This window comes from Urtica dioica, chromosome 2 (genome assembly GCF_054948205.1).
Source record: "Urtica dioica subsp. dioica isolate 48M chromosome 2, U.dioica_male_clone48M_v1_H2, whole genome shotgun sequence".
Classification (NCBI taxonomy): Eukaryota; Viridiplantae; Streptophyta; class Magnoliopsida; order Rosales; family Urticaceae; genus Urtica; species Urtica dioica.
Genome location: NC_142757.1, coordinates 28527024 through 28554486, shown reverse-complemented (window position 1 = coordinate 28554486; position 27463 = coordinate 28527024). Strand labels below are relative to the sequence as shown.

The 27463-nt window shown below is 40.8% G+C and overlaps 1 protein-coding gene across 1 annotated transcript in view; it reads left to right on the top strand.

Moving 5' to 3' along the window:
* The window catches only part of LOC149404255 (cellulose synthase-like protein G3), a 34285-nt gene extending 30490 nt beyond the window's left edge, over positions 1–3795 (top strand). Inside the window, exons 4-6 of the mRNA XM_089602687.1 lie at positions 1327–1770; positions 2109–2456; positions 3081–3795. Of these exons, the coding sequence (XP_089458813.1) occupies positions 1327–1770; positions 2109–2456; positions 3081–3632 (1344 nt within the window). The 3' untranslated portion in view covers positions 3633–3795. The remainder of the gene's footprint in view (positions 1–1326; positions 1771–2108; positions 2457–3080) is intronic.
* Positions 3796–27463: the final 23668 nt, after the last annotated feature.

The following is a 27463-nucleotide window of genomic DNA, read 5'->3' as shown; positions in this document are numbered from 1 at the left end:
TTGAATAATCCCAGTGGGATTTGACAAAATGTTGTGTCAACTAGGGTTTAAGGTTTAGGGGTACTCTTATACAAACTCTTATTTGAGTTTATATTTTGGGCACTCTAGCAAAATAGCCAAATATTGATACGTTGAATTTCAATTTAGCCAAAGTTTTATAAATTTTTGAAAATTAGCCACTTGCTATTATCAACTGCCTAAATGTTACAAAATTACCCCCACAATTATACCAACATATAAGCACGGTTTTTATTTTTAAAAAATAATAATTTATGTGATATACATGCAATCCTAATATCACTCAATTATGGGGACAACTCCCTAAAACACGCAATCAAACAAATTAATTACCATTTCAATAAATAAATAATAAAAAATCCATCACATTAGCTCTAATGGTTAGAGTAAAGAAAACAAAAATTGACTGTATAATTTAGAATACTGAAATAACAATCACCAATGAACACAATCGCTTATAACCAATAATTAACAGTTAATAATTGTGCATAAAACCCAAAAAATTGCAAATCAGCAAGTTATTAACATATATTAACGATTATTAGCCATAACAGAGGTTAAAAAAACAACATCGGAGTTAATAGTCGATAATAACTGTTAATAGGTTTCTTATAGAAACCTATTAACAGTTATTACTGACTATTAGTTAAAGCAGAAACCTATAAACAATTATACGATTATTAATTGCGCTTTTTTATGTTTTTGACATTTGTCCATGGCTAAAAAATATGACGAGAGAGTGATATATATATATATATATAATATATATATATATATAGAGAGAGAGAGAGAGAGAGAGAGAGAGAGAGAGAGAACTGAGATCCTAATAATTAGGAATTTTGAATAATAAATTAGATTTAATTAATTTCGAAAATAAATTATATTAACTAATTAATAAGAGTAAAAATGGTATAAACATTGTGACACATAAGTAGAATGGCTAGAAATAAAAAAATAATAATTTGAAACGTATGATAAAACTAAATTTTTAGGTTTGAATAGGCTTAGTCGGTTACAATATTATTTATTATTATTATTGTTATTATTATTATTATTATTATTATTATTATTATTTTTACTTTGCTTCACTCAGATTCCATAATGAATATATAGTGATTAGTATAAAGTCCCTGTTGGTTGGGTATCTAACAATGTGGCTTTTTTTTTTTTTTTTTAAATTTTTTTATGCGTCTTTGTTATTTTTTTTTGTTTTTTGAGGAAATCATGGGTCTTTGTTAGTGTTGGGTCTCTTTTTTAGATTGTATTGTGTATTAATATTAGTATTCTGATGTGTTGAACGTATTGAAGATTAGGATATCGGCAACCATGACAAACGCACCGATAATTCTCACACTGGACTGTGATACGTCTTCAAACGACCCCCAGACGCCGTTGAGAGCACTTTGCTATTTCTCAGACCCCAAATTACAACAAAGCGTTGGCTATGTTCAGTTTCCTCAGCGCTTCAAAGGTGTCAACAAAAATGATATCTACGGTTCCGAATTGAAGAGACTGTTTGTGATAAATCCAGAGGGAATGGATGGGCTTATGGGCCCAAATTATGTGGGTACGGGGTGCTTCTTTAGCAGAAGGGTTTTCTTTGGGGGACCAAAATCTTTTGTGCTACCTGAGTTGCCCGAGTTAGCTCCACACTATGTTGTTACAAAGCCCATTCAATCTCTTGAGGTGATGGAGTTGGCACACAACGTTGTAAATGGCAACTATGAACGCCAAACACAGTGGGGTGATCAGGTTTGATGTCAGAGCATTTTCAACTATATAATATCACCATTAATTAAAGGTTGAAAGACGAATATCATAAATTTTTATTTTGAATATTTTTTTATTAATGTTTGATTTTTTTTTTTACGAAAAATATCATCATAAAATTGTAATAAAATGCTCTGAATCAAATTTGGTGGAATTATTCTATATTTCTTCATTATTTTACTATTGACATTTAGGTAAAATATTCCATATATTTTATAAATGTAAGAAAACTTAAAGCATGATTTGGAATACTTTTCTTTTGATATATAAAAAAGAGAGAGATTTATTTATTTATTTATTTTTTTTTAAATTTTGCACAGATTGGTGTGAGATATGGATCATTAGTGGAGGACTATTTCACAGGTTATCGTGTACAATGCGAGGGATGGAAAGCTATCTTCTGCAATCCAAAAAGGGCAGGCTTCTATGGGAATGCCCCAACAAACCTTGTAGACGTTCTTAACCAGAACAAGCGCTGGTGTGTGGGCCTACTTCAAGTGGCCTTCTCCAAGTATTGCCCTTTAACATTCGGGGTCCGTTCAATGGGCCTTCCCATGGGCCTCGCATATGCCCATTATGCATTCTGGCCCATTTTGTCGTTCCCCGTTACTATTTACGCATTTCTTCCCCAGCTAGCTCTAGTCAATGGAATCTCTGTCTTCCCTAAGGTAACGCACCATTTTTAAGCGCTTTTCAGTGAGGAAATGAGACACTATTGGAGTATTTTTACTTTTAATTTTTGCTGAAATCAAACATGCCATTAATAGTTTAAGTAGGACGCATTCATGGGGTACGATTGTAAATAAGAATTTTGATAAAGGGATGCATTTGATTATAGACGTAACTTATAATTACAGTTCAAATTGTGACATTTAAAAAAAATTAAGGACTAGAAGATTAGTGGATGATCATAAGATGATAATAAGATTACTAATGGTGCTGATTTTCTTATATTTATTCTCCATTCTTTACAATCATATTGATGTAAATAAAGTTTTCTAATAAAAAGATGTCGCCATAAGTCGTTAAGGAATATGGTATATTTTTTTAGTAACTGATCACTATCTTATTTCCACGAAGTGTTTTCCTTTTTGCATAACAAACTACACATATATAGAGAGTTATTTCCTTATTATTATTTCAATTTATAGAATTACTATATAATACATTCGACCCTTGATGCATGTGAGATTTTGTATTCACGCAGTATCAACTCATAATCTATGACAATGATATGCTATTCTCTTACGTAACAATCCCAATCTCACCTTAAATGCCATATGTATCTCTAGGTTTCAGAATCGTGGTTTACATTATATTTGTTCCTTTTCTTCGGAGCCTATGGACAAGATGCTTTGGACTACTTGGTGGAAGGAGGAACTGCTCAAAAATGGTGGAGCGATCAAAGAATGTGGTTGATAAGAAGCCTTTCAAGCTATTTGTTCGGGTTGATCGAGTTCCTTACGAAATCCTTAGGCATCTCCAAATTTGGTTTCAATCTAACTAGCAAAGTGATCAACGAGGAAGAAAGTAGAAGATATGAACAAGGTAGATTTGAGTTTGGGATTCATTCACCCTTGTTTGTGGCATTCACAATGGCTGCTATGACCAACATCGTTGCTCTTGTCTCGGGGCTAATCTATGTATTGGGAAGCAAAAACGGTTTTGAGAAATACTTCATGCAGTTACTTGTGGCTACATTCGCGGTGGTAAATTGCTATCCCATTTATGAAGCCATCATATTTCAAAGTAAGAGGAGAGGAATTCATACCACAACCATTCTTCTTTCAGCAATTCTGACCTCGGCCCTTTTTGCAGTGGCTTTCATTACTTTGAAGGGATGAACAGTTTGAGTTGTAACTTTTCTATGTAGCAATTTGTTTGAGTATCGGAGAAATCCCACAATAATTTTTGGTTTGAGACAAATAATCGCTCTTGGAAAATTATTATATGGATTCTCGTCGAGTAATATCATTGTTAAAGTTGATACTCCAATTTAGTATTATTATTTTTGTCACAAATTATCATATATATATATATATACATTATATATATATGTAAGGGGAAAAGCGTGTACTATGCACATCATAGTCACTCTAAATCTAAAGCTAACTAGCCAATAGCAAACTTAATTTTTGCTAAATGACCAAAGTTTTGTTAATTCTATAAAACAGCGATTAACAAAAATTAACGAGCATCAAATATCAAAAATACTATTCATTAAACATTTCAGAATTAAAAATAAAAAATAAAAATGAGTCATTAAATGAGTTAGCCATAGCCACGTTTAATGACCATTCATTCCTTAATTCTCTCTCTCTCTCTCTCTCTCTCTCTCTCTCTCCCCATAAACGTGCTCCAATTTTTACTCTTTCACATCGTAGTCTCCCATTCTTATTCAGCCCGCATTTCTGTAATAAATTTACAGAGATGAACACAAATAAACATATAGTAATTCGAAATTAACACAAATTTACCGACATTAACATAGATAAACACAAACAATAGTAAGTTTTATAGAAGAAGATAATGCAGGTAACGCTGATTTACAAAGATGTTAACACTAAATCAACACAAATATACAGATTTACAAAAACTTCAGGACGGCCATAGCCGCTACGTCTAAAAGAATAGCTACGACTGTCGGGGAATGGAAGAGTGGTGTCATCCACGGCCGAGGAGTATAGATTTGGAACAAGGATCTCGTTGTGCACCAGATTTGCAAATGTGTGTGTGTGTGTGTGTGTGTGTGTGTGAGAGAGAGAGAGAGAGAGAGAGAGAGAGAGAGAGAGAGAGAGAGAGAGAGAGAGAGAGAGAGAGAGAGAGAGAGAGATAAGAGAAGAGAAGAGAGAGGTCTCCATGTAAAAGCCAAAAATGCCTCATCAAAAGAGTAGACAGTCTCAGATGATGGGTAACAATAACTGCAACAACGACACAACATTCACAAAAATCTTTGTCGGAGGTTTGGCTAGGGAGACTCAGTGAGAGAGGATGAGAAGGTATTTTGAGCAGTTCGGAGACATTCTTGAGGCCGTTTTCATCACTGACATAAATACCGGAAGATCCAAGGGTTACGGCTTCGTAAGCCCATTTTTTCTTCTCTCTCGTACACACACACACACACACACACATATATATATATATATACATTCTTATATATATATATATATATATATATATGTTGATGCGATTTTATCGCTCAACATTTGTGACGTGCATTCCACAGAGAGGTCCGGTTCAACACGACGTTCACTCCTTTCTTAGTTTTCGTCACCTGGAGACTTCATTTGATTTCCTCGATATTTGTATCACTTTCTTGGTTTCTGTGTCACCGAGAATCTTAGTCACTTGATATCTGTGTTATTGACTTTCCATTTCGAAAAAGGTTTAACTTCTAAAATTATATCCTTTTTTTGGTAAAAGGTTTTCTTGAAGCGTTCTTCTTTAAAATAATCGAGATAATAAAAAAGGAGCTTGCTTTTGCTTTTTTTTTTTCCTTTGGTTTTGTCTTCTTGTCCATGTCACCATCGCTTCCTTCTCTCTCTTGGCCAAGATTCCCATGTGGGGTGATGGCTCTTGTGTTTGCTTTACTTTATTCATGATTTGACCGTATTCTTTACACATTTCCCTCTTCCTTTTGAATTTTGAAATAAAAAAGACAATTATTTCTCTCTCTAGAAGCTAGGCACAACATTTGAGAGTTCCCACACCACTCATTTGACCGAAAATCTCAAAGAGATAAGGTGGGTTTTTTGCTTTCTTTATTGACTAGTAATGGGTACGCGCTACGCGCGAATGATCGTAAAACGAAAACAAGAAAGTTCGAAGAAATTCAAATCGTTGATGAAAATTTTGACATATCGCAAAATCTAATCCATCCAACCGAACCATGCGGGTAATACCAAAAAAAAAAAAAAAACCAACTTCAAGAGCAGCCTACATTCTATATCTATAATCAAAAGAGTGAATTCAGGGACACGTCATAAAAAATAAAAAAACAGAGATTGATTTCAACAAAAGTAACACGTTTTTTTTTTTTTTTTTTTTTTTTTTTTTCGATTTTTGGCTTTTTCTTGAGCTTGGTGTTCAAATCTTGGGCTTGGAGGTCGAGCTCGGCTGGGGGTCGAGCTCGCCTGGAGGACGAGCTCGCCTGGAGGACGAGCTCGCTTGGAGGTCGAGCTCGTTTGGAGGTCAAGCCTGACCTGGAGGTCGAGCTCGTTTGGAGGTCGAGCTCGTTTGGAGGTCGAGCCTGACCAGGAGATCGAGCTCGCCTGGGGGATCGAGCTCGCCTGGGGTCGAGCCTGCCTGGAGGTCCAGCTCGCCTGGAGATCGAGCCTGCCTGGAGGTCGAGCTCGCCTGGGGATCGAGCTGGCCTGGAGGTCGAGCTCGCCTGGAGGACGAGCTCGCCTGGAGGTTGTCTGCCTGGAGGTCGAGCTCGTTTGGAGGTCGAGCTCGCCTGGGGGGGTCGAGCTCGCATGGATGTCAAGCCTACCTGGATGTCGAGCCCGCCTGGAGGTCGAGCTCGCCTGGATGTCGAGCTCGCCTGGAGGTCGAGCTCGCCTTGAGGTCGAACCTGGCTGGAGGTCGAGCTCGTTTGGAGGTCCAGCTCGCCTGGGGTCGAGCCTGCCTGGAGGTCGAGCAAAAGAGTGAATTCAAGGACGTCATAAAAAATAAAAAACCAGAGTTTGATTTCAACAAAAGTAACACGTTTTTTTTTTATTTTTGTCTTTTTCTTGAGCTTGGTGTTCAGATCTTGAGCTTGGAGGTCGAGCCTGGCTGGGGGTCGAGCTCGCCTGGGTGGTCGAGCTCGCCTGGAGGATGAACTCGCCTGGAGGTCGAGCTCGCCTGGAGGTCGAGCTCGCCTGGAGGTCGAGCTCGCCTGGAGGTCGAGCTCGCCTGGAGGACGAGCTCGCCTGGAGGTTGAGCTCGTCTGGAGGTCGAGCATGACCTGGAAGTCGAGCTCGTTTGGAGGTCGAGCCTGACCTGGAGGTCGAGCTCGCCTTGGGGGGTCGAGCTCGCCTGGAGTCGAGCCTGCCTGGAGGTCCAGCTCGCTTGGAGATCGAGCCTGCCTGGAGATCGAGCTCACCTGGGGGTCGAGCTCGCCTGGAGGACGAGCTCGCCTGGAGGTCGAGCTCGCCTGGGGGGGTCAAGCTCGCCTGGGGGGTCGAGCTCGCCTGGGGGGTCGAGCTCGCCTGGGGGTTGAGCTTGCATGGATGTCGAGCCTGCCTGGAGGACGAGCTCGCCTGGAGGTCGAGCTAGCCTTGAGGTCAAGCCTGGCTGGAGGTCTCGAGCTCGCCTAGGGGTCGAGCTCTCCTGGAGGTCGAGCTCGTTCGGAGGTCGAGCCTGACCTGGAGGTCGAGCTCGTTTGGAGGTCGAGCGCGCTTGGGGGGGTCGAGCTCGCCTGGGTGTCGAGCTCGCCTGGAGGTCCAGCTCACCTGGTGTCGAGCCTGCCTGGAGGTCGAGCTCGCTTGGAGGATGAGCTCGCCTGGGGGTCGAGCTCGTTTGGAGGTCGAGCCTGACCTGGAGGTCGAGCTCGGTTGGAGGTCGAGTCTGACCTGGAGGTCGAGCTCGCCTGGGGTCAAGCCTGCCTGGAGGTCCATCTCGCCTGGAGATCGAGCCTACCTGGATGTCGAGCCCGCCTGGAGGTCGAGCTCGCCTGGATGTCGAGCTCGTCTGGAGGTCGAACTCGACTGGATGTCGAGCTCGCCCGGAGGTCGAGCTCGCCTTGAGGTCGAGCCTGGCTGGAGGTCCAGTTCGCCTGGGGTCGAGCCTGCCTGGAGGTCGAGCAAAAGGGTGAATTCAAGGACGTCATAAAAAATAAAACCAGAGTTTGATTTCAACAAAAGTAACACGTTTTTTTTTTCGATTTTTGGCTTTTTCTTGAGCTTGGTGTTCAGATCTTGAGCTTGGAGGTCGAGCCTGGCTGGGGGCGAGCTCGCCTAGGGGGTCGAGCTCGCCTAGAGGCGGAGCTCGCCTGGAGGACGAGCTCACCTGGAGGTCGAGCTCGTTTGGAGGTCGAGCCTGACCTGGAGGTCGAGCTCGCCTGGGGGGTCGAGCACGCCTGGGGTCGAGCCTGCCTGGAGGTCCAGCTCGCCTGGAGATCGAGCCTGCCTGGAGATCGAGCTCGCCTGGGGGTCGAGCTGGCCTGGAGGTAGAGCTCGCCTGGAGGACGAGCTCGCCTGGAGGTCGGGCCTGGCCTGGAGATCGAGCCTGCCTGGAGGTCGAGCTCGCCTAAAGATCGAGCCTGCCTGGAAGTCGAGCCGTTTGAAGGTCGAGCCTGACCTGGAGGTCGAGCTCGACTGGGGGGTCGAGCTCGCCTGGGGTCGAGCCTGCCTGGAGGTCCAGCTCGCCTGGAGATTGAGCCTGCCTGGAGGTCGAGCTTGCCTGGGGTCGAGCTGGCCTGGAGGTCGAGCTCGCCTGGAGGTCGAGCTTGTTTGGAGGTCGAGCTCGCCTGGGGGGTCGAGCTCGCTTGGAGGTCGAGCTCGCCTGGATGTCGAGCTCGTCTGGAGGGCGAGCTCGCCTGGATGTCGAGCTCGCCTGGAGGTCGAGCTCGCCTTGAGGTCGAGCCTGGCCTGGAGGTCGAGCCTGGCTGGAGGTCGAGCTCGTTTGGAGGTCGAGCCTGACCTGGAGGTCCAGCTCGCCTGGGGTCGAGCCTGCCTGGAGGTAGAGCAAAAGAGTGAATTCAAGGACACGTCATAAAAAATAAAAAACCATAGTTTGATTTCAACAAAAGTAACACGTTTTGTTTTTTTTTTTTGTTTTTTCGATTTTTGGCTTTTTCTTGAGCTTGGTGTTCAGATCTTGAGCTTGGAGGTCCAGCCTGGCTGGGGGTCGAGCTCGCCTGGGGGGTCGAGCTCGGCTGGAGGCAGAGCTTGCCTGGAGGATGAGCTCGCCTGGAGGTCGAGCTCATTTGGAGGTCGAGCTCGTTTGGAGGTCGAGCCTGACCTGGAAGTCGAGCTCGCCTCGGGGGGTCGAGCTCGCCTGGGGGTCGAGCTGGCCTGGAGGACGAGCTCGCCTGGAGGTCGAGCCTGGCCTGGAGATCTAGCCTGCCTGGAGGTCGAGCTCACCTGGAGATCGAGCCTGCCTGGAGGTCGAGCTTGTTTGGAGGTCGAGCTCGCCTGGGGGGTCGAGCTCGCCTGGGGTCGAGCCTGCCTGGAGGTCCTGCTCGCCTGGAGATCGAGCCTGCCTGGAGATCGAGCTCGCCTGGGTGTCGAGCCTGGCCTGGAGGTCGAGCCTGGCCTGGAGGTCGTGCCTGCCTTGAGGTCGTGCCTGCCTGGAGGTCGAGCCTCGCCTGGAGGTCGTGCCTGCCTGGAGGTCGAGCCTGACCTGGAGGTCGAGCTCGTTTGTAGGTCGAGCTCGCCTGGAGGGCGAGCCTGGCATGGAGGTCGTCTGTCTGGAGGCGAGCTCGTTTGGAGGTCGAGCTCGTCTGGGGGGGTCGAGCTCGCCTGGGGGGTCGAGCTCGCCTGGATGTCGAGCCTACCTGGATGTCGAGCCTGCCTGGAGGTCGAGCTCGCCTGGAGGTCGAGCTCGCCTTGAGGTCGAGCCTCGCCTGGAGGTCGAGCCTGCCTGGGGGTCTCGAGCTCGCCTGGGGGGGTCGAGCTCGCCTGGAGGTCGAGCTCGTTTGGAGGTCGAGCCTGACCTGGAGGTCGAGCTCCCTTGGGGGGGTCGAGCTCGCCTGGAGATCTAGCTCGCCTGGGGGGGTCGAGCTCGCCTGGAGGACGAGCTCGCCTTGAGGTCGAGCTCGTTTGGAGGTCGAGCCTGACTTGGGGGTCGAGCTCGCCTGGGGGGGTCGAGCTCACCTGGTTTTTAGGAGATAGAGAGTGAGCAAACGAGATGAGGGACTGACAAGAGACAGGTTCGAGAGAGCAAGAAAGAGAGAAGATCGACGTCGATCTAGAGAGAGTGCCAAAAAAGAAGAAGAAGTGTGAAAGTCAATCGGGTTCCAATCAGGAATCACGGATTCACGCTCTTCATCTCCACTTCATCTTCTAAAAATCACGCTCAAGAATCAACAAAATCCGAGCGATTAAGGAGGAAAAAAAAAGCGAGTCCTTACCTTGGATGAGGCAGAGGAATTCCGATCTTTCACGATTTCTCTCTCTTATTGCTTCTCGCTCTCTTTCTTCTCTGGGTGTTTTTTGGGCGTGGTCGAGTGAAGAAGAAAGAGGAAAAGAAAAGAAGTAAGATAAATGAATTTGATTTCTTTTTCATTTTTTAGAAGAAGACGAATCGATGGCGTGGGTTTTTAGAAGAAGACGAATCGATGGCGTGGGTATCGAGAAAAGAAAACGCAAGGAATAGGCCAATTGAGCCACGTGTCGCGCAAAGAAGGTGGCAAAGGCGTGGATAGGAGTTTAAGGAGCGTAGATACTTATTATCTATGTTATGGATGTAAAGCAAGTATAAAGAGTAGATAGAGAACGGAAAGAGAATATAGAGTAAAGTTGGAGAATAATATTTCTGATTTTCTCGACGTTTATTACACGTAGGCTTGAGTACTTATATGCATTGAGTTGGTCAGACAATTGACCACCTCATTGCTGACTCAGCTGAACACATAAGCAACAATGTACATCGCTAATATATCTAACACACCCCCTTAAGCGAGACGTCATGTCAAGTAGAGATGAGCTTGTCACATAGAATCTGGAAACGAGGGATTGATAGTGCCTTTGTAAAGATGTCGGCTGTTTGATGCTCAAATGGGACGTACCTGATATCCAATTCGTTGGCCAAGAATTTCTCACGCATAAAGTGAACGTCTATCTCCACATGCTTTGACTTGGCGTGAAAAACAAGATTAGCAGCAAGTGAAGTCGCTCCAACATTATCACACTAGAGAACAGTTTCACCAACTGTTTTAATGCCCAGCTCTTTCAGCAGACTTTGTATCCACACTAGTTCAGAAGCTGCATGTCCTGCTTTGGGAGTACGTTTGCAAGAATGAAACTCAAAAGAATTGACGGGGGCCTGCACAAGAGGTTGGAGCATGTGGTTTAATTATGTAATCAAAGTAATAGAAAGAATTGAGACTGAAAAATCTATGTTTTATATTTACGTAGTAGTCCTTTTATACGCATACAAAGTTTGATGAGCAAGAAATGCAATGAATATAAAGATACTTTGTAATAACTACGTATATATTGTAATAACTGCCTAATATCGCTAATAAATGTATATTATTGTGTAACACTCCCTTCAAGCTTGAGGATGTATGTTAATCATGCCTAGCTTGTTACAAAAATATTCGACCCGAACCCCATTAAGTGCCTTCGTGTATATATCTCCTATTTGATCGTCTATCTTTACGTATGATGTGAAAATCAAGTCTTATTGAATCTTTTTGCGAACAAAGTGACAGTCGATCTCAATGTGTTTTGTTCTCTTGTGGAATACTAGATTGGATGCGATATGATTGGTGGCTTGATTGTCACACAATAACTTCGCTGGAAGTGACGTTGAAGCCTAACTCTGTCAAAAGCTGATATATCCACATTATCTCACATGTTCCTTATGCCGTGGCTTTGTATTCTGACTCAGCACTGGATCTTGATACAATATGTTGCTTCTTGCTCTTCCATGAGACCAATTTTCCTCCGACAAAGACGCAGTATCCAGTAGTTTATCTTCTATCCATCTTGGACCCTCCATAGTCTGCATCTGTAAAGCATTCAATCTGAGTATGACCATGATTTGAGTATAAGATTCCATGTCCCGGTGCTCCTTTCAAATAACACAAGATCTTCTCTAATGCTGTTTGATGATCAATTGTTGGACACGCAAATAATTGAGGACAAAGTAGGTTGAGAAGATGAAGGAATGGGTGACCTAAACGACAATGTTCTTCAAGCGAAAATGTGACGCTCATGAAAGCAATGGATTTGGATGTGTCAAGAATGTAGAGGTCCCTAGATTCATTCCTTTACCAATAGTCTGTTTTGTCATGAGATCCTGAAAAACACAAGAATCGGGGAAAAAGAGATTGAGCAATATAATGTTTTTGTGAGTTGGCTAACAGACAATAGGTTAAATGATAAGTTGGGTAAATGCAAGACATGAGATAATGAAAAAGAAGGAGTAGGTGTGATAGTGCCAGAGCCAATAACAATTGAAGGGGATCCATCAGCTAGAGTAATTGTGGAAGCAGAAGTATGAGGTATAAGGGTGGAGAAGAGTTTTGAATTACCTATTATATGATCTGTGGCACCAGAATCAATGACCCATTTGGAGGATGAGGAAAGAAGACACGAATTTGGATTACCTTATTCAACAATGACAATGACAAAGGGTTTTGAAGTCCTTAGTGATTCCTGGTATTCGGAAAATTTGGGATACTCATCGGTCAGGATGCAAAATGAGTTTCAGAGGGAGATACAACATGACCTGACTGGTTTTTCTGATTCTTGTACTGAAGCTTTCTGCACTCTTGTATGGTGTTACCCGGTTTCTTGATATAATTACAAGTGATTGCAGTAATATCTTTAGGACAAGAATTAGAATTCTTTTGGCCTCCGGGTTTGTAATTAGTAGGACGGTTTGAGCCATACGTGTTTCGAGAGAGTTGGGCTCCACTAACAGAATTAGGTGCGGTTCCCTCCATGCAAAGAACGTGGCTAAAAACCTATTGGAGAGAGGAAATGTCAGAGCCAATGATAATCTGAGGCCTTGCAGTGTCAAAGGTTGGAGTTGTCCTGCAAGAAAAATCATAATGACCATTTGCTCTTGTTGTTGTTGCTGAACTTTCACATGCGCTGAAGGGTAGAAGCATGTTGAGCTCTTCATATGTTTTCTTGAAAATCCATGAAGTAGGTGGTGAGTGATTGGTCCCACTTCTCAACCCTATAGAAGGCTTTGCACACATCGAACATACGAGATAGATTTCCTTTTCCGGAGTAAAGTAAGTCCAATGATCACTATCAATGGATTTCTGGATTTGGAGAAAAAGACGAGCATCCTCGTGAATCCATGCTTGCTTTGACTCGTCACTCGGAGCCGTATTGGTCAAATGATCATCTTTGTCAATACTCCGGAGGAACATACAAATGGTTTTGTTGGTGATTATTGCACCTTGATAACCATTTTAAGTGCGGAGAAGAATTACAGTAACAAGAGCTAATTAATATTATGGTTATCTAACAAGATCTAGATTTACTTATTAATTATTCACGAAAGCAATATAAGCAAACAATAAAACCTAGGTTCAGAGATTCAGTAATACTTACATGTTTTGGATCAGCTACAGAATCTTCAAGCTTTGACTCCTCCATCATCAGTCTTAAAAGACTATCTTCAAGCTTTTAGCTCATTCTTCAAGCTTTAGCACCTCGATACTCTGAACTCGTCTGTGATGACATAGTGATCTTCCGAAACGTAATCTCCGAGACGAATAAGAAAGACGAGTGGGCACAATCTTTATCTCACTACGATCTACAACGAGGTGTTTAGATCGCACCATGTTTACGGGATTGGAATCACGGACTTCCAAGAGGGGAGAGGGAGAGTCGGCCGAGAGAGAGAGAGATGCTCTCTTGGTCGAAATTTTCAATGCACAGAAGTGCGTTTTTTTCTTCTCACGAATCCTCTTAAATGGCAATATCTTATTCCCTTTTAAATGTTATTCTCATTAATATTCATGAGAGAGAATAAAAGACAATATTTTATTTCCTTTTGAATATTACTCTCATTAATATTCATGAGAGAGAATAAATGACAATATCTTATTTCCTTTTAAATATTATTCTCTGCTCATATTCATGAAAGAGAATAAAGGACAATATCTTATTTCATTTTAAATATTATTCTCTCCTCATATTCATGAAAGAGAATAAATGACAATATCTTTTTCCTTTTAAATAATTTTCTCTCCTTTATTTAAACAACTAAAGATGAAATATTGGTAAGTACAAATAAGGCATGGACGATTTTTATGGCACACGGCCAAGGAGGATTTCGCCTAAATCTTGTGCCGGGGTCCTCCAAAAAAAACGTCCATCTCAATTTGTATAAGGCCCAATTGCTTAAAACCTAATTAATTATTTATTTACTTGGTCCAACAATAAACAAATAAGTAATTGATTAATTATATACTTGATCAAACAATAAATAATTAATACTACCATAAATAATTATTTAATTATGCAAATACCCAAATTCCAGAATTGATGCTGTTAATCACAATTACAACTAGTGAGATTATAATAATGAAAACATTATTATTCGAAAGTTCTTATCCTTCTTTATCAGAGCCGAATCAGGGACTATGGACCTAGTATTAGAAGCTTAACAAATCCGATGAAAAGACGAAAAAGTCCTTTCTCTTTTCTACATCGATTTGTCTAATCTTGGTCAGACTCCACCTTGCAAGCCAAAGACTGAATCCTCCTTGGTACTAGAATTATATCGTGGCGAGTGTCCACTAATATAGTCAATTCGTGATCAAGATCCTCCAGGTTCAACTCGTGTCGAGAAAAGTCAATTATTCCATTATACTTTTCTTGACACCTATAAGCCCTAAGCATTGTTGCTTCCCCAGCGAAAGATTCTTCCGAACGTAAAACTTCGGAAGTGCGCGCAATCTATCAGTTCTGGAATCAACCTTTAGGTGAGAGAACATTTACCTTCTTTTAGGAAGGCTGGATTCCATATCTGCAAATCACTTCCACTCGAACCATGTTCCTCTATACTCCCAAGACATAAGCTCTGATTAGCATGATAGTAGCCTTTTAGCGAGCGAGTGAAAGAGTGCGGTAACATAATTCAGTGTCCATGATCACTTCAGGATTTAGATAAAGTCTCACTGTGACAATCATTTGTGATCTCGGTTAGTTTGTCGTAACGGTCCTTAAACGACACATCTACAACCAAGATCTGTCCGGGTCCTACACTAACCAAAAGTGTAGAATGCTCCCACTAAGTGGTCAACCTTCACTTGTGTTCCACATATATGATTTCACATTCAGCTACCCAGGCATGAACCAATCATCAACTAGTTTTAGTTCACCGCCCGAGCTCAGATGCCGTGCATGTGACTCAATTTGATATGGAAACTATGGTGTGATGAGTGTGTTGGAATTGATCTAGGGTTAAGAAAAAGTTTAACGCTTCGAGCAAGCGGCGGAATTTAAAATTTTTCTTTAAAACGAGTAAAACGATTTTACTAACCTAGACAAAGAGCAAGTACATGTAAATAAAAACTATAAATGAGCATTATATAATTTACTAACCTTTGAGAAGCTTGAACGTTGAGAAGCCTTCGGAAGGTTGAAACGTTCGTCTCCCCTCGCAGCACATCTCTCTTCTTTCCTCGGGAACTCGAGCAACCACGAAAGTTTTTATCACAAGAATCATTCGAGAAAGAAAGGAATTAGTGTGTGGGTACTTTTAAACACAACGACTCAAGAACATGTCTCAAAGTTGAAGAGCTAAAACTCTAGGTCAAATGTGGACCTAGATACCAAAACAAAACCGAAAAATAACTAGAGAGAGAAAGAGAGGGGCGGCCACAAGGTCTAGAGAGAGAGTCTCTCAATCTCTAACTTATGTGGGATGAGAAAACAATGAGAATGAGGCGTCTATTTATAGGGGAGGGATTACCTTCAATAAGGTAGTTTCCTCTTCTATAGAATATCACATATTCATGAGCAAATATTGCCTCTTTCTCCTCATGAGTTACACGGCCAAGGCTTGCCTTCTAGAAGCCTTGGATTTGTTTCCTCTTTTATTTTGCTTCTCTCTTGCCTATTGTTGGCCGCCCACATGGTTTCCTTGTATAGGAAATTTGTTTCCTCATTTTCTTTTGGCAAGTATCTTCATACATTTATGCAAAAAATAAACTCTCTTTTTCTCTATTGGGTTGGACGAAATTTAGGCACTAGAACATGCTTCTAGATGTTTCTTTATTTGTTCATGACAACTAAGAAAAGCCTATTAAGAATTTTCAATTAAAATTCCATGAAATGAAATTTCAATTAAAATTCCATGAAATGAAATTAATCCTCAAGGCCCAAATTCTTTAATATGGCCGAGTGGTTTTTAAATCATTTGTCATCGTATGACAATGTCAAAAAATTTATTGACATTCATTTCGTCCTGTCATAAAAGACAAAAATACCCTTTAGAAAATTTTCGTAAAACCTGTCTCGTTCTTGTTTTGACTTAGCTTCTAGTTTAACTATTCCTACTCGATATGATTTGTGACAGTGACCTCATGGATCCAAATGAACAAAGCTTGAGCTAAATACTTGGACTCAAAAGTTCACAAACCTTTTCCAAGTTTAGCTGAATGTCAACTGACTCCACTAAAGAGTTGACACTGAAAATATCTCGGTTCAAATGAATTTATTTTTTACTCAAGAATTCAACCTAATTATGATGAGTGGATCCATTGAATATTATCTATGTTTACCCTTCATGAATATCATCAGCTAGTTGGGATTTACAAAATTACCATTTTACCCTTCTAGCTGTTATTTTCTCAACTCCTTTGTCGCTTGTGAATAAGTTAGAAACAATGTATTGACGAGGAGCTAACAAGTCACATTGTTTCATCCAAAAGAGTCAAGACTCAATTTCGACACTGGCCAGTTCATTTATTCACATTCCAAGGAACAAAGCATGATGTGATATACATTGCATTTCAGCAATCTTGTACATGAATTCCATATCTATGAGAACTTCACAAAGTTACTCATGACATCTTCACAACTTAGTACTTCACCAATAGGTCCTGTTCAGAATCACATAGTGAGTCCGAACTCTGACTTTCAAAAATGAGAATACGTAAGCTGTGAAATGGCATGTCTCATTTCAGGATTAAGGTAAGCACGCTGCAATTCATACGTAGTGACTTCGAGACATAAGAGGTTAAATGGTTTGTTCTTATTTTGTCTCTAGAAGTGCACTGGTCAATTGAGTTCCTTCAGAAGATACCTAGAAGAACTATAGAGTCTCCAACTCTCAATGCCCCATAACCAGACATCATAGATTCTCCTAACAATCGTACTGAGGTCAATAGTCCTTTGATCCTTAGATTGCGAATATATCGTTTTAAGCAAACTACGATGCGTTTGTTCATGAAATCTACATTTGTCTCTTCGTAAGTTGTTAAGTTTGTTTATGGACTAAAGACTAATGTTTTATCATAAAGGTTCAAACAGACAAAGAAGAATGAATGAACGTTTCAACTTTTTATTAATGAATAGAAATTACAAGCAAGAGTGTTCGTGAGACTTTATTACATCAAATGTACAAGATAAAGACTACAACTCTTCTTGTGGGCACCATTGACAACAGAGTGTTTGATAAATCTTAATATATAAGAAATAACGCTTTCGATTCGAATAACTTAAAATTGTCAAAATTTTATTTTATTAATATTTCAGCGAGAATTTACAAAAGTATCTTCTCGTGAGTAGGGATGTCATTTTTACCCGAAACCCGTTAGCCCGTCCGTTACCCGGTCTTAACGGGTCGGGTAATACCCGTTCAAAATGAGTTAACGGGCTAACGGGTATTACCCGTTAGTATTTTAGCGGGTACTGGTCGGGTAGCGAAAATGTTAAACCCGCCCCGTTAACCCGCTAACCCGCCCGTTAATTATTTTTATGGAAAAAAACTAGATATTTTTTTTAAGAAAACATTAGATTACATCATAATGAGTAGGTTGTTGTTTTGATTCTTATTAAAAATTATTTTTTTATTTTTTTAAAACGGGTTAACGGGTTAGCGGGTGCTCAATTTTGGCACCCGTCACCCGGCGGGTATACCCGTTACCCGCCCTGTTGGGAAAACCGGGTTAACGGGTATTTTAATAGGCGGGTACGGGTACCGGTATTGGTGTACCCGCTAAAACCCGTACCCGTTGCCATTCCTACTCGTGAGCAAGAATTCCTAATAATCTCCCACTTTGACCAAGAAAAGATATGGCATATATCTAAGACCCATCCCTTCTATATGTTTCAAGAACACACGTTCGGGTAGCCCCTTAGTCATTGGATCCGCGATGTTACCCAGCGTCGAGATCTTCATGACAACCACCTCTCCCCTTCGAACTATCTCCCTTATGAGGTGGTTTTTTTGCTCTATATGCTTTCCTCTCTTATGGCTGCGAGGTTTCTTCGAGTTTGCAATCGCTCCGGTGTTATCACAGTGGAGTTGCACATGCTCGTTCATATCAGGAACTACCTCCAGTTCGGCTAAGAAGTTCTTAAGCCAAACAGCCTCTTTGGCTGCCTCGGATGCTGCAATATATTCAGCTTCCATCGTAGAGTCCGCGATACTAGATTGCTTAATGCTTCTCTAGACAATCACCCCTCCATTGAGAGTGAACACTGACCCAGACGTTGACTTCAACATGTCACGGTCTGCTTGAAAATCAGAGTCAGTGTATCCTTGTACCACCAAGTCATTACTTGTGTACACAAGCATTATGTCCCTAGTTCTCTTAAGATATTTGAGGATATGCTTAACAGCTATCCAATGATCAAGACCAGGATTTGACTGGTACCTACTAACAACTCCCACTGCATAGCATATGTCAGGTCTAGTACACAACATGGAATACATTAGACTCCCAACTGCGGAGGAATATGGAACTCAACTCATATCCTCCACTTCTTGAGGTGTCTTAGGACAATGCTCTTTTGACAGGGCTAACCCTATCCGCATCAGTAACAATGCGCAATGAACATTTATCATAGAGAAGCGGGCAAGTACCTTATCAATATAAGTACCTTGAGAGAGAGCTAGTAGTTTGTTCTTCCTATCACGTATGATTTGGATTCCAAGAACAAAATCCGTATTTCCCAAATCCTTCATTTGGAATTGCTTTTCCAGCCATGCTTTTATGTCAGACATGATCTCAATATCACTTCATGTCAGTAGGATGTCGTCTACATAAAGCACTAAGAAAACCACTACCTTTCCCTTTGAGTACTTGTAAACACAAATCTCAGAAAGGTTTTGTTCGAAACCATAGGTCTTGATAACCTCATCAAACCTTTGGTTCCATGATCTAGACGCTTGCTTAAGTCCATAAATGGACTTCAATAATTTGCAAACCTTGTGCTCTTGACCCTTTTGTATGAATCCGTCTGGTTGAGCCATATAGATTTCTTCTTCCAGATAGCCATTCAAGAATGTTGTCTTTACGTCCATTTGCCATATCTCATAATCATAATGAGCGGCAATGACCAAAAGAACTCTGATGGATTTAAACATGGCTACAAGAGAGAAGGTTTCATCGTAGTCAATTCCTTCTCTTTGGGTGAAACCCTTAAACAGCTCTAGCCTTATAGGTTTCGACTTGTCCACCAGCTCCTTTCTTTCTCTTATAGATCCACTTGCACCTAATCGGTCTAATTTGTTCTGGTGCATCTACAAGAGTCTAGACTGAGGTTGAGTGCATAGACTCTATCTCTTGATTCGTGGCTTCTAGCCATTTATCTTTGTCCAAGTCGACCACTGCATCTTTAAATGATGCGGTATTGTCGTCGCTCGCATCCAATGTAACAACATTTGCTTCAAAGCCAAGATATTGGTCAGGCTCTCTAGAGACCCTCCCACTACGACGAGGCAATGTAGCACTTGGACTAATGTTTGTGTTTTCTTCTTCATCTCCCACTCTCACATCAATTATAGGTGGAGATGGTTCCCCTCGGACGTTAGTCTTTGGGGTTGGTCTAATCGTTTCCTCGAGTACTATTGTACTACAAGGCTCATGTAATTTAACATAATCATCTTCAAGAAAAGTAGCATGAGTAGAGACGAAAGTTTTCTTATCCATAGGATCATAGAATATACCTCCTCTAGTCCCTTCCGGATAACCAACAAAGAAACATAAGTTTGTTTTTGGTTCCAGTTTACTCGCCTTCTTTTTCAAGACGTGAGCGGGACAACCCCATATGCGAAAGTGACGAAGCTAGGATTAGCTCCATTCCATAGTTCCAATGGGGTTTTGGATATTGATTTAGAAGGAACATGGTTTAAGAAAAATACATCAGTTTGCAAAGCATATCCCCAGAAAGATGTTGAGAGTGAAGAATAGATAATCATGGATCTAACCATGTCTAATAGAGTCATATTTCTCCTTTCAGCAACACCATTTTGTTGTGGGTTACCAAGAGTCCATAATTGTGACACAATCCCATGTTCCATCAAATAATCGGTGAACTCAGTATCTAAGAACTTGCCTCCCCGATCAGATCGATAGGTCTTAATAGTTTTACCTAATTGGTTTTCAACATAGGCACGAAATTCTTTGAACTTGCCAAAAGTTTCAGATTTTCGGTGCATTAGGTAAATGAAACCATATCTAGAATAATCGTCAGTGAAGTGACATAGTATTCATAACAGCCACTCGTAGCTTCACTCATCGGTCCGCAGACGTCAGAGTGAACTAGTTGCAGAGGCTCGGTGGCACTTAGTCCTTTTCCAGAGAAAGATCTCTTGGTCATCTTTCCTTCAATACAAGATTCACAAACATGCAGAGTTCCCACTTTAAGGTGTTTCAATGGCCCAAGCCTTGAAAGCCTCTCTAGCCTGTTTATATTAATGTGACCAAGTGTTAGGTGCCATAAATATGTTTCATCATCATTGGATACCTTTAATCTTTTATTAGATGTGGGTTTAGCTACCTTAAACATCTCAACATTAAAAGCAAATTTATTTTCAGGGGATATCACATATAAGCCATTGTATAATTAAGCATCACATATGATTCTTCCATCATAAGAAATACTAATAGCATTTTCATTCATTGACAAAGAATATTTATGTTTTAGTAAATCAGAAACTAAAATAAGGTTTCTATAAAAATCAGGCATAAAATAAACTGAATCAAGTATCAAATATTTATTTCCAAATTGGAGCCGAACTACTCCCATAGCTTTAGCCGGACGGACTCTCCGTTCCCCACTTTAAGCTATAGTTCATTTCCATTCAGCTCCTCCCAGGAATCAAACACTTATAAAAATGTACAAACATGATTAGTAGTCCCTGAATCTACAATCCAGGACGAGAATAAATCTCTAGCATAAAATGCCTCTAATACATGTATGTTTGTGGACGGGACCATACCTCAACGAGACTCTGGGTACAAGTCTACTACTTCGTCATCATCATCAGAGATGTAGATAACCGAAGTCTCTCCCACTGCGAGAACATTCTCCATGGGTTGTCTTATCGGAGAGTAATGATGAGATGGGATTGCCACACCAGCAGAGTGCAATCTATAAAGGAGCTCGTCCTTTACTAAACCATCACGCCGGGCTAGAAGTTCAACTTGGAACTTCTTCATGACATACTTTGGGCCAAAACCACGAAAGTACTCTATAAAGCTGGCGTACTCCTCAGCGAGGGATCCAAGAATGATCTCGACTCGAGTTGCTTCATTAATGTCAATGCCCAATAAGGCAATCAGATTCAATCTATCAGTCATCGACTTCATGTGTTCGAGGGCACACTCTCTGCTTTTCATCTTAGTATCCATTATTTCTTTTAACAAGGAATAGTATGAAGTCATGCTGAAATTTAATAAAATACAAGTACACAAATAATTATTTGAAAAGAAAAACATTCATCACAAAGGTTTAGGAAATAAAAACATAATGCAACAAGCATGGGGAAAAAAAATACTAATTAATAAAAAGACCTAGTTTTTATGTTCCATGGTAATTCACCAATAGTCATAGTCTGTTTCACTAAGGTGATGCAACAGAGTGCACCTAGCGAAAATGAGGACCATCTCAGATTAATAAAGCAATCGTGGTTCATGGAAATTCATAACTATGCTTTACTAACTACCAGTTTTATAGGAGTCTTTGGCATATGAGACAACCACCGGTCATCTCACACTTGAGTCGACCCAATATTTCAGCAGACAAAGCTTAGCCCGTGTGTGCTAGGGAAGCCTAGGTCAGACACGAGATCCACTTCTCCACCTATCGTCAGAAACACAACCTTGGTATTGGAATGCGCTTATACCTTCCGAAGGGAATAGACCACCATGTCTAAAAGACCGTCGGTCACGAGGCGAGCAAGACCACCCTCACAGTGTTGTGTTAATGTTGGAGGCCTTACAGACTCAATATACTTTTAGTATTTTAATTTTCCTAGCATTAACATTAATATAGGTGATCCACTTGATCAGTTAACTAAATCGTATTAAATGTTTGATAAATCTTAGTGTATAAGAAATAACGCTTTCGATTCGAATAACTCATAAATGTCAAAACTTTTATATAATTAATATTTGAGCGAGAATTTACAAAAGTATCTTCTCGTGGGCAAGAGTTCCTAACAAGTCTTGCTCCAATCGGGGAAGTTTGAACCATTCAACTTGTGGTCCTGATCGTCGAGAGTACGGGTACCATCTCCGATACACTAAGAGTCTTATGTTCAGCATTTTCAATCATTTAAATTAGAGTAGAGTCATCAAAGAGAACAAAATGTTTGAGAGAACGGGAGCAAGGAAAAGACACGTATGAAACCTCTAACAAAAAAGCTCGAACTAGGCTCAAACGACTAAGCAGATGAGGACGAAAAAGCTGGAGGCAAAGGGACTGGAAAATGACTGGCAGAAGGTGGTGCGTGGCTTGCACGCACGGTGGAGAGCATCGGCTAGTGGGTGGCGCATGGCTGAAGCTCTGGGTCGGGGACCGGCACAGACTTGGTCGGGATTAATTTTTTTGAATTTAGAGAAGGTAGCAGATTTTCTGAGGATGAATTTTGAACCCACGACTGGGATGATTAATTTTGAATTTGGCGAGATTTTGATACCATGTAATCAGGGTAGTAGAGAGAATTGAGACTAAAAGTTCTATGTTGTATCATGTAGTGGTCCTTTTATACATATACAAATTGTGATAACCAAGAAAAGCAATGAATATAAAGATACTCTGTAATAACTACATATATATTGTAATAACTGCCCTATATCTCTAATAAATGTATATTATTCTGTAATAAATTCAATGCAAAGCGAAGAACCTTGCCAGAGCTTGACTTGCCGCGAATCCTCTTGAAAGAGAGGGGTACCTTCGAGAACGCGAACAATGGTGATGCAGGGTTGTCTTCGGCTCATGTCGTAATGTGTTGGGTTAAGTCCCGTAGTAAGCGCAACCCTCGTGTTTAGTTGCCACCGTTGAGTTTGGAACCATGACAAGACTGCCGGTGATATCCTAGTAGCCGGTACTCTGCTTCATAACTTGAATAAGACACCACTTTCTATTTTCGTGAGCACCAAGTAACAAAGCAACCTCCAAGATAAACACAATTTGATCTTCTATCATCTAGCGAACAACCCCAATCAGCTTTTGAAAAACATATCAGATCCAATTTGGCACTAGGCTTGAAAATGCCACGATCAAGCGTTCCTTTGAGATATCTCAACAATCTCTTGCAAGAACTCCAATTTTCAATGGTTAGAGTTTGCATACATTGACTCAGTTTATTTACTGGATAGGCAATATTAGTCCTAGTGAGATCTCCAACCGTACTCCTATATAGTTGTGGAGTGTCAAACAAGGCAACCCATTCCTTTGATAAATGCTTGTTCTAACACATGGGTGAAGGACTAGCTTTGGAGCTGAGCATACCAGTCTTGGTTAGTATATCCACTGTGTACTTGCGCTGAGACAAGTGATACTCATTTTCCATTTTGCTTGCTTTATAGCCAAGAAAGAAATTGATCAAACCATGATCATTGAGAGAAAACTCGCCGTTGATTTTCCTGACTGTATTTGATTGCATTACGATCACCCTTTGTAATCAAGATATCTTCCACGTAAACCAACGACAAAATCAGGCTTGACCAAGCACCTTTGTAGAAGAGTGAGTGATCCGATCAAGAGCTGCGAAAACCAAGATCCACGAGAGCATGGCTGAGTTATTCAAACCAAGCTCTAGGAGCTTGTTTGAGGCAATAAATTACCTTCATGAGTTGACAGATATGCCTTGGAAATCTCGGATCCACAAAGCGAAGTGGTTGTTCCATAAAAACCTGTTCATGTAAGACACCATTCAAAAAGGAATTGTTCACGTTCACTTGTTGAATTTTCATGTTGAACATGGTCGCCATGGTGAAGTGCACACAAATTGTGGAGTGTTTGGCCACCGTACGGAACGTGTCAAAGAAATATACACAAACGGTTTGTTGAAATCCATGAGCGACCCACTTGGCTTTAAACTTGTGCAACGACCCATTACCCTTGAACTTTGTTATGAAAACCCACTTATTGATGATAACATTCATGTCAGGACTTATAGGAACTAACTCCCACGTGCCATTTTTCAATAAGGCAGCAAACTCAGAGTGCGTAGCAAATTTCCATGAAGGCAAAGCTAGAGCGTCATCAGCATTTTGTGGCTTAGTTAGTGTATCAAGAGTAAAATAATGAACAAGAAGTACTTTTTGTTGGAAAATACCATTTATTTAGCGAATTATCATGGGGTAGGTGTTTGGAGGTTCAAGGGTTGGCAAAATAGGAAGTATTGGTAAAATGGATTATGTGGGAATTTATGTCCACTGCCTGGCTGTTGCTGAGATGATTAGGGAATTTGTGGAGATAATCTTGCGTAGAATTAGTTAGCTCAAGAGACACAGATGGTGATGCAATTTGATTCCTAGAACCGGACTCTACACTAGAAACAATGAAAGATTGTGATAGAGACTGAGAAGATGACGCTGATAGAGGAGGGAGGTCACTTATGTTGTCAATGGTGCCCACAAGAAGAGTTGTAGTCTTTATTTTGTATATTTGATGTAATAAAGTCTCACGAAGACTCTTGCTTGTAATTGCTTATTCATTAATAAAATGTTGAAACGTTCATTCATTCTTCCTTGTCTGTTTGAAGCTTTATGATAAACATTATTCTTTAGTCCATAAACAAACTTAACAACTTACGAAGAGACAAATGTAGATTTGCATGAACAAACTCTTCGTAGTTTGCTTAAAACGATATATTCGCAATCTAAGAGTCAAAGGACTATTGACCTCAGTACGATTGTAAGGAGAATCTATGTTGTCTGGTTATGGGGAATTGAGAGTTGGAGACTCTATAGTTCTTCTAGGTATCTTCCGAAGGTACTGAATTGACCAGTGCACTTCTAGAGACAAGATAAGAACAAACCATTTAACCTCTTATGTCTCAAAGTCACTACGTTTGAATTACATCGTGCTTACCTTAATCCTTAAATGAGACATGCCATTTCACAGCTTACGTATTCTCATTTGAGAAAGTCAGAGTTCAGACTCACTATGTGATTCCGAACAGGACCTATTGGTGAAGTACTAAGTTGTGAAGATGTCATGAGTAACTTTGTAAAGTTCTGATAGATATGGAATTCATGTACAAGATTGCTGTAATGCAATGTATATCACCTCATGCTTTGTTCCTTGGAATGTGAATAAATGAACTGGCCAGTGTCCAAATTGAGTCCTGACTCTTTTGGATGAAACAATGTGACTTGTTATCTCCTCGTCAATACATTGTTTCTAACTTATTCACAAGCGACAAAGGAGTTGAGGAAATAACAGCTAGAAGGGTAAAATGGTAATTTCGTAAATCCTGACTAGCTGATGATATTCATGAAGGGTAAACATAGATAATATTCAGTGGATCCGTTCATCATAATTTGGTTGAATTCTTGAGTAGAAAATAAATTCATTTGAACCGAGAGATTTTCAGTGTCAACTCTTTAGTGGAGTCAGTTGACATTAAGCTAAACTTGGAAAAGGTTTGTGAACTTTTGAGTCCAAGTGTTTAGCTCAAGCTGTGTTCATTTGGATCCATGAGGTCACTGTCACGAATCAGATCGAGTAGGAATAGTTAAACTAGAAGCTAAGTCAAAACAAGAACGAGATAAGTTTTACGAAAATTGTCAAAAGGGTATTTTTGTCTTTTGAGACATAGGATGAAATGAATGTCAATAAATTTTTTGACATGGTCATTTGATGACGTGCATCAGTCGGCCAATATTAGTTTTATTGGGCCTTGTGGATTAATTTCATTTCATAAGAATTTTATTGAAAATTCTTAATGGGCCTTTTTCATGTTGTCATGAACAAATGGAAAAGCTTCTAGAAGGCCTTTCTAGAATTATTTTAGGCCCCCACTACCCAAAGGGAAAGAGAGAATATTTTGTGCATGAATGTATCAAGATACTTGCCAAAAGAAAAAGAGGAAACGAATCTACTCTAAGTGGAAAGTATAAGGGGCGGCCAAATGGGTCAAGGGAGAAGCAAATAAAAGAGGAAACAAATCCAAGGATACACTTGGATCCTCTTGGCCGTGTGACTCATGAAGGAAAAGAGGAAATTGTCTCATGAATATGTGATATTCTATAGAAGAGGAAACTACCTTATTGAAGGTGAGACCTCTCCTATAAATAGGAGCCTCATTCTTCACATTTCATTCATCCAAGTTTAAGAGATTTGAGAGACTCTCTCTCTAGAACTTGGCCGATCCTCTCTCTCTCTCTAGTTAATTTTAGGTTTTTGTTTTAGCTCTTCGACTTTAAGACTTGTTCTTAAGTCGTAGTGTTTAAAAGTGCCCACACACTGATTCCTTTTTATCTCGAGTGATTTAGTGATAGAAACTTTTGTGGTTGCTCGAGTTGCCGAGGAAGGAAGAGAGACGTGCTGCGAGGGAGACGAACGTTGCAACTTTCCAAGAGCTTCTCAACGTTCAAGCTTCTAAAAAGGTTAGTAATCTTTAATGCTCATATTAGTTTTTATTTACATGTGCTTGCTCTTTGTCTAGGTTAGTAAAATCGTTTTACTTGTCAAAAGAATATTTTAAAATTCCGCCGCTTTCCGAAGCGTTAAACTTTTTCTTAAATCCTAGATCAATTCCAACAACTTAGACTAGGAAACAACAATTTAGATGAAGTAGACTATGTGACAGAAGAAGATTTTGATTTAGCAATCAAAGTTGAACAAGAAAAGTCAGATTCATCAAAGGTGACATCACGAACTATGTATGAACGACCAGTGGAATAAAGATGTTTATGACCCTTATGATGAGGACTAGGACCAAGATAAAGACATTTAGATGAGTTAAAACTGAACTTATGTCTATTATATGGTACCTGAACTTCCATAATCTACGAGACATAAATTCATTAAATTCAATAATAAGAAATTCAAATAAAAATTCAACTCATACCTTATGCTCTGACGTGTCGAACGTCTCTATTGCCTTCAACCAGGCTTTCTGGTTATAGCTCTCGGGAGTTTCGTTTCTAGCGGGATTCTTACTCCCGCAAAATGTCTTGAAGAAGAGCTGCGATAATCTCAACTTCTGGCCACGTCGCATCTTCTTCGCATCGCGAATGGTAGCCATATCAATCTCGTTGCGAATAGGATCTGCTGACACAAGCTCGCTAGCTAGTGTCAGGATGAGCGTACATGAAGCGGTACTCGTTATGAATCGAGCTCATAAGAGACTGTCTGGGAATTTTACAAATTGGAAGAACATGTTAAACCGTTGTCTCTGTTCAAGGGTTAACGTGTACGCTGCTGGCGGTTTATACCACCCATTCCTTTGTTGTCTCAAGTGCAGAGAAGTCTTGATTTTTAAGTCCATCAAGTCAAGTCTCGACTTCTCCGTATCATAGTTCTTCTTTTCCAAGCTGAGCATCGTCCTAAGAAGATTCTCACACATGTTCTTCTCTATA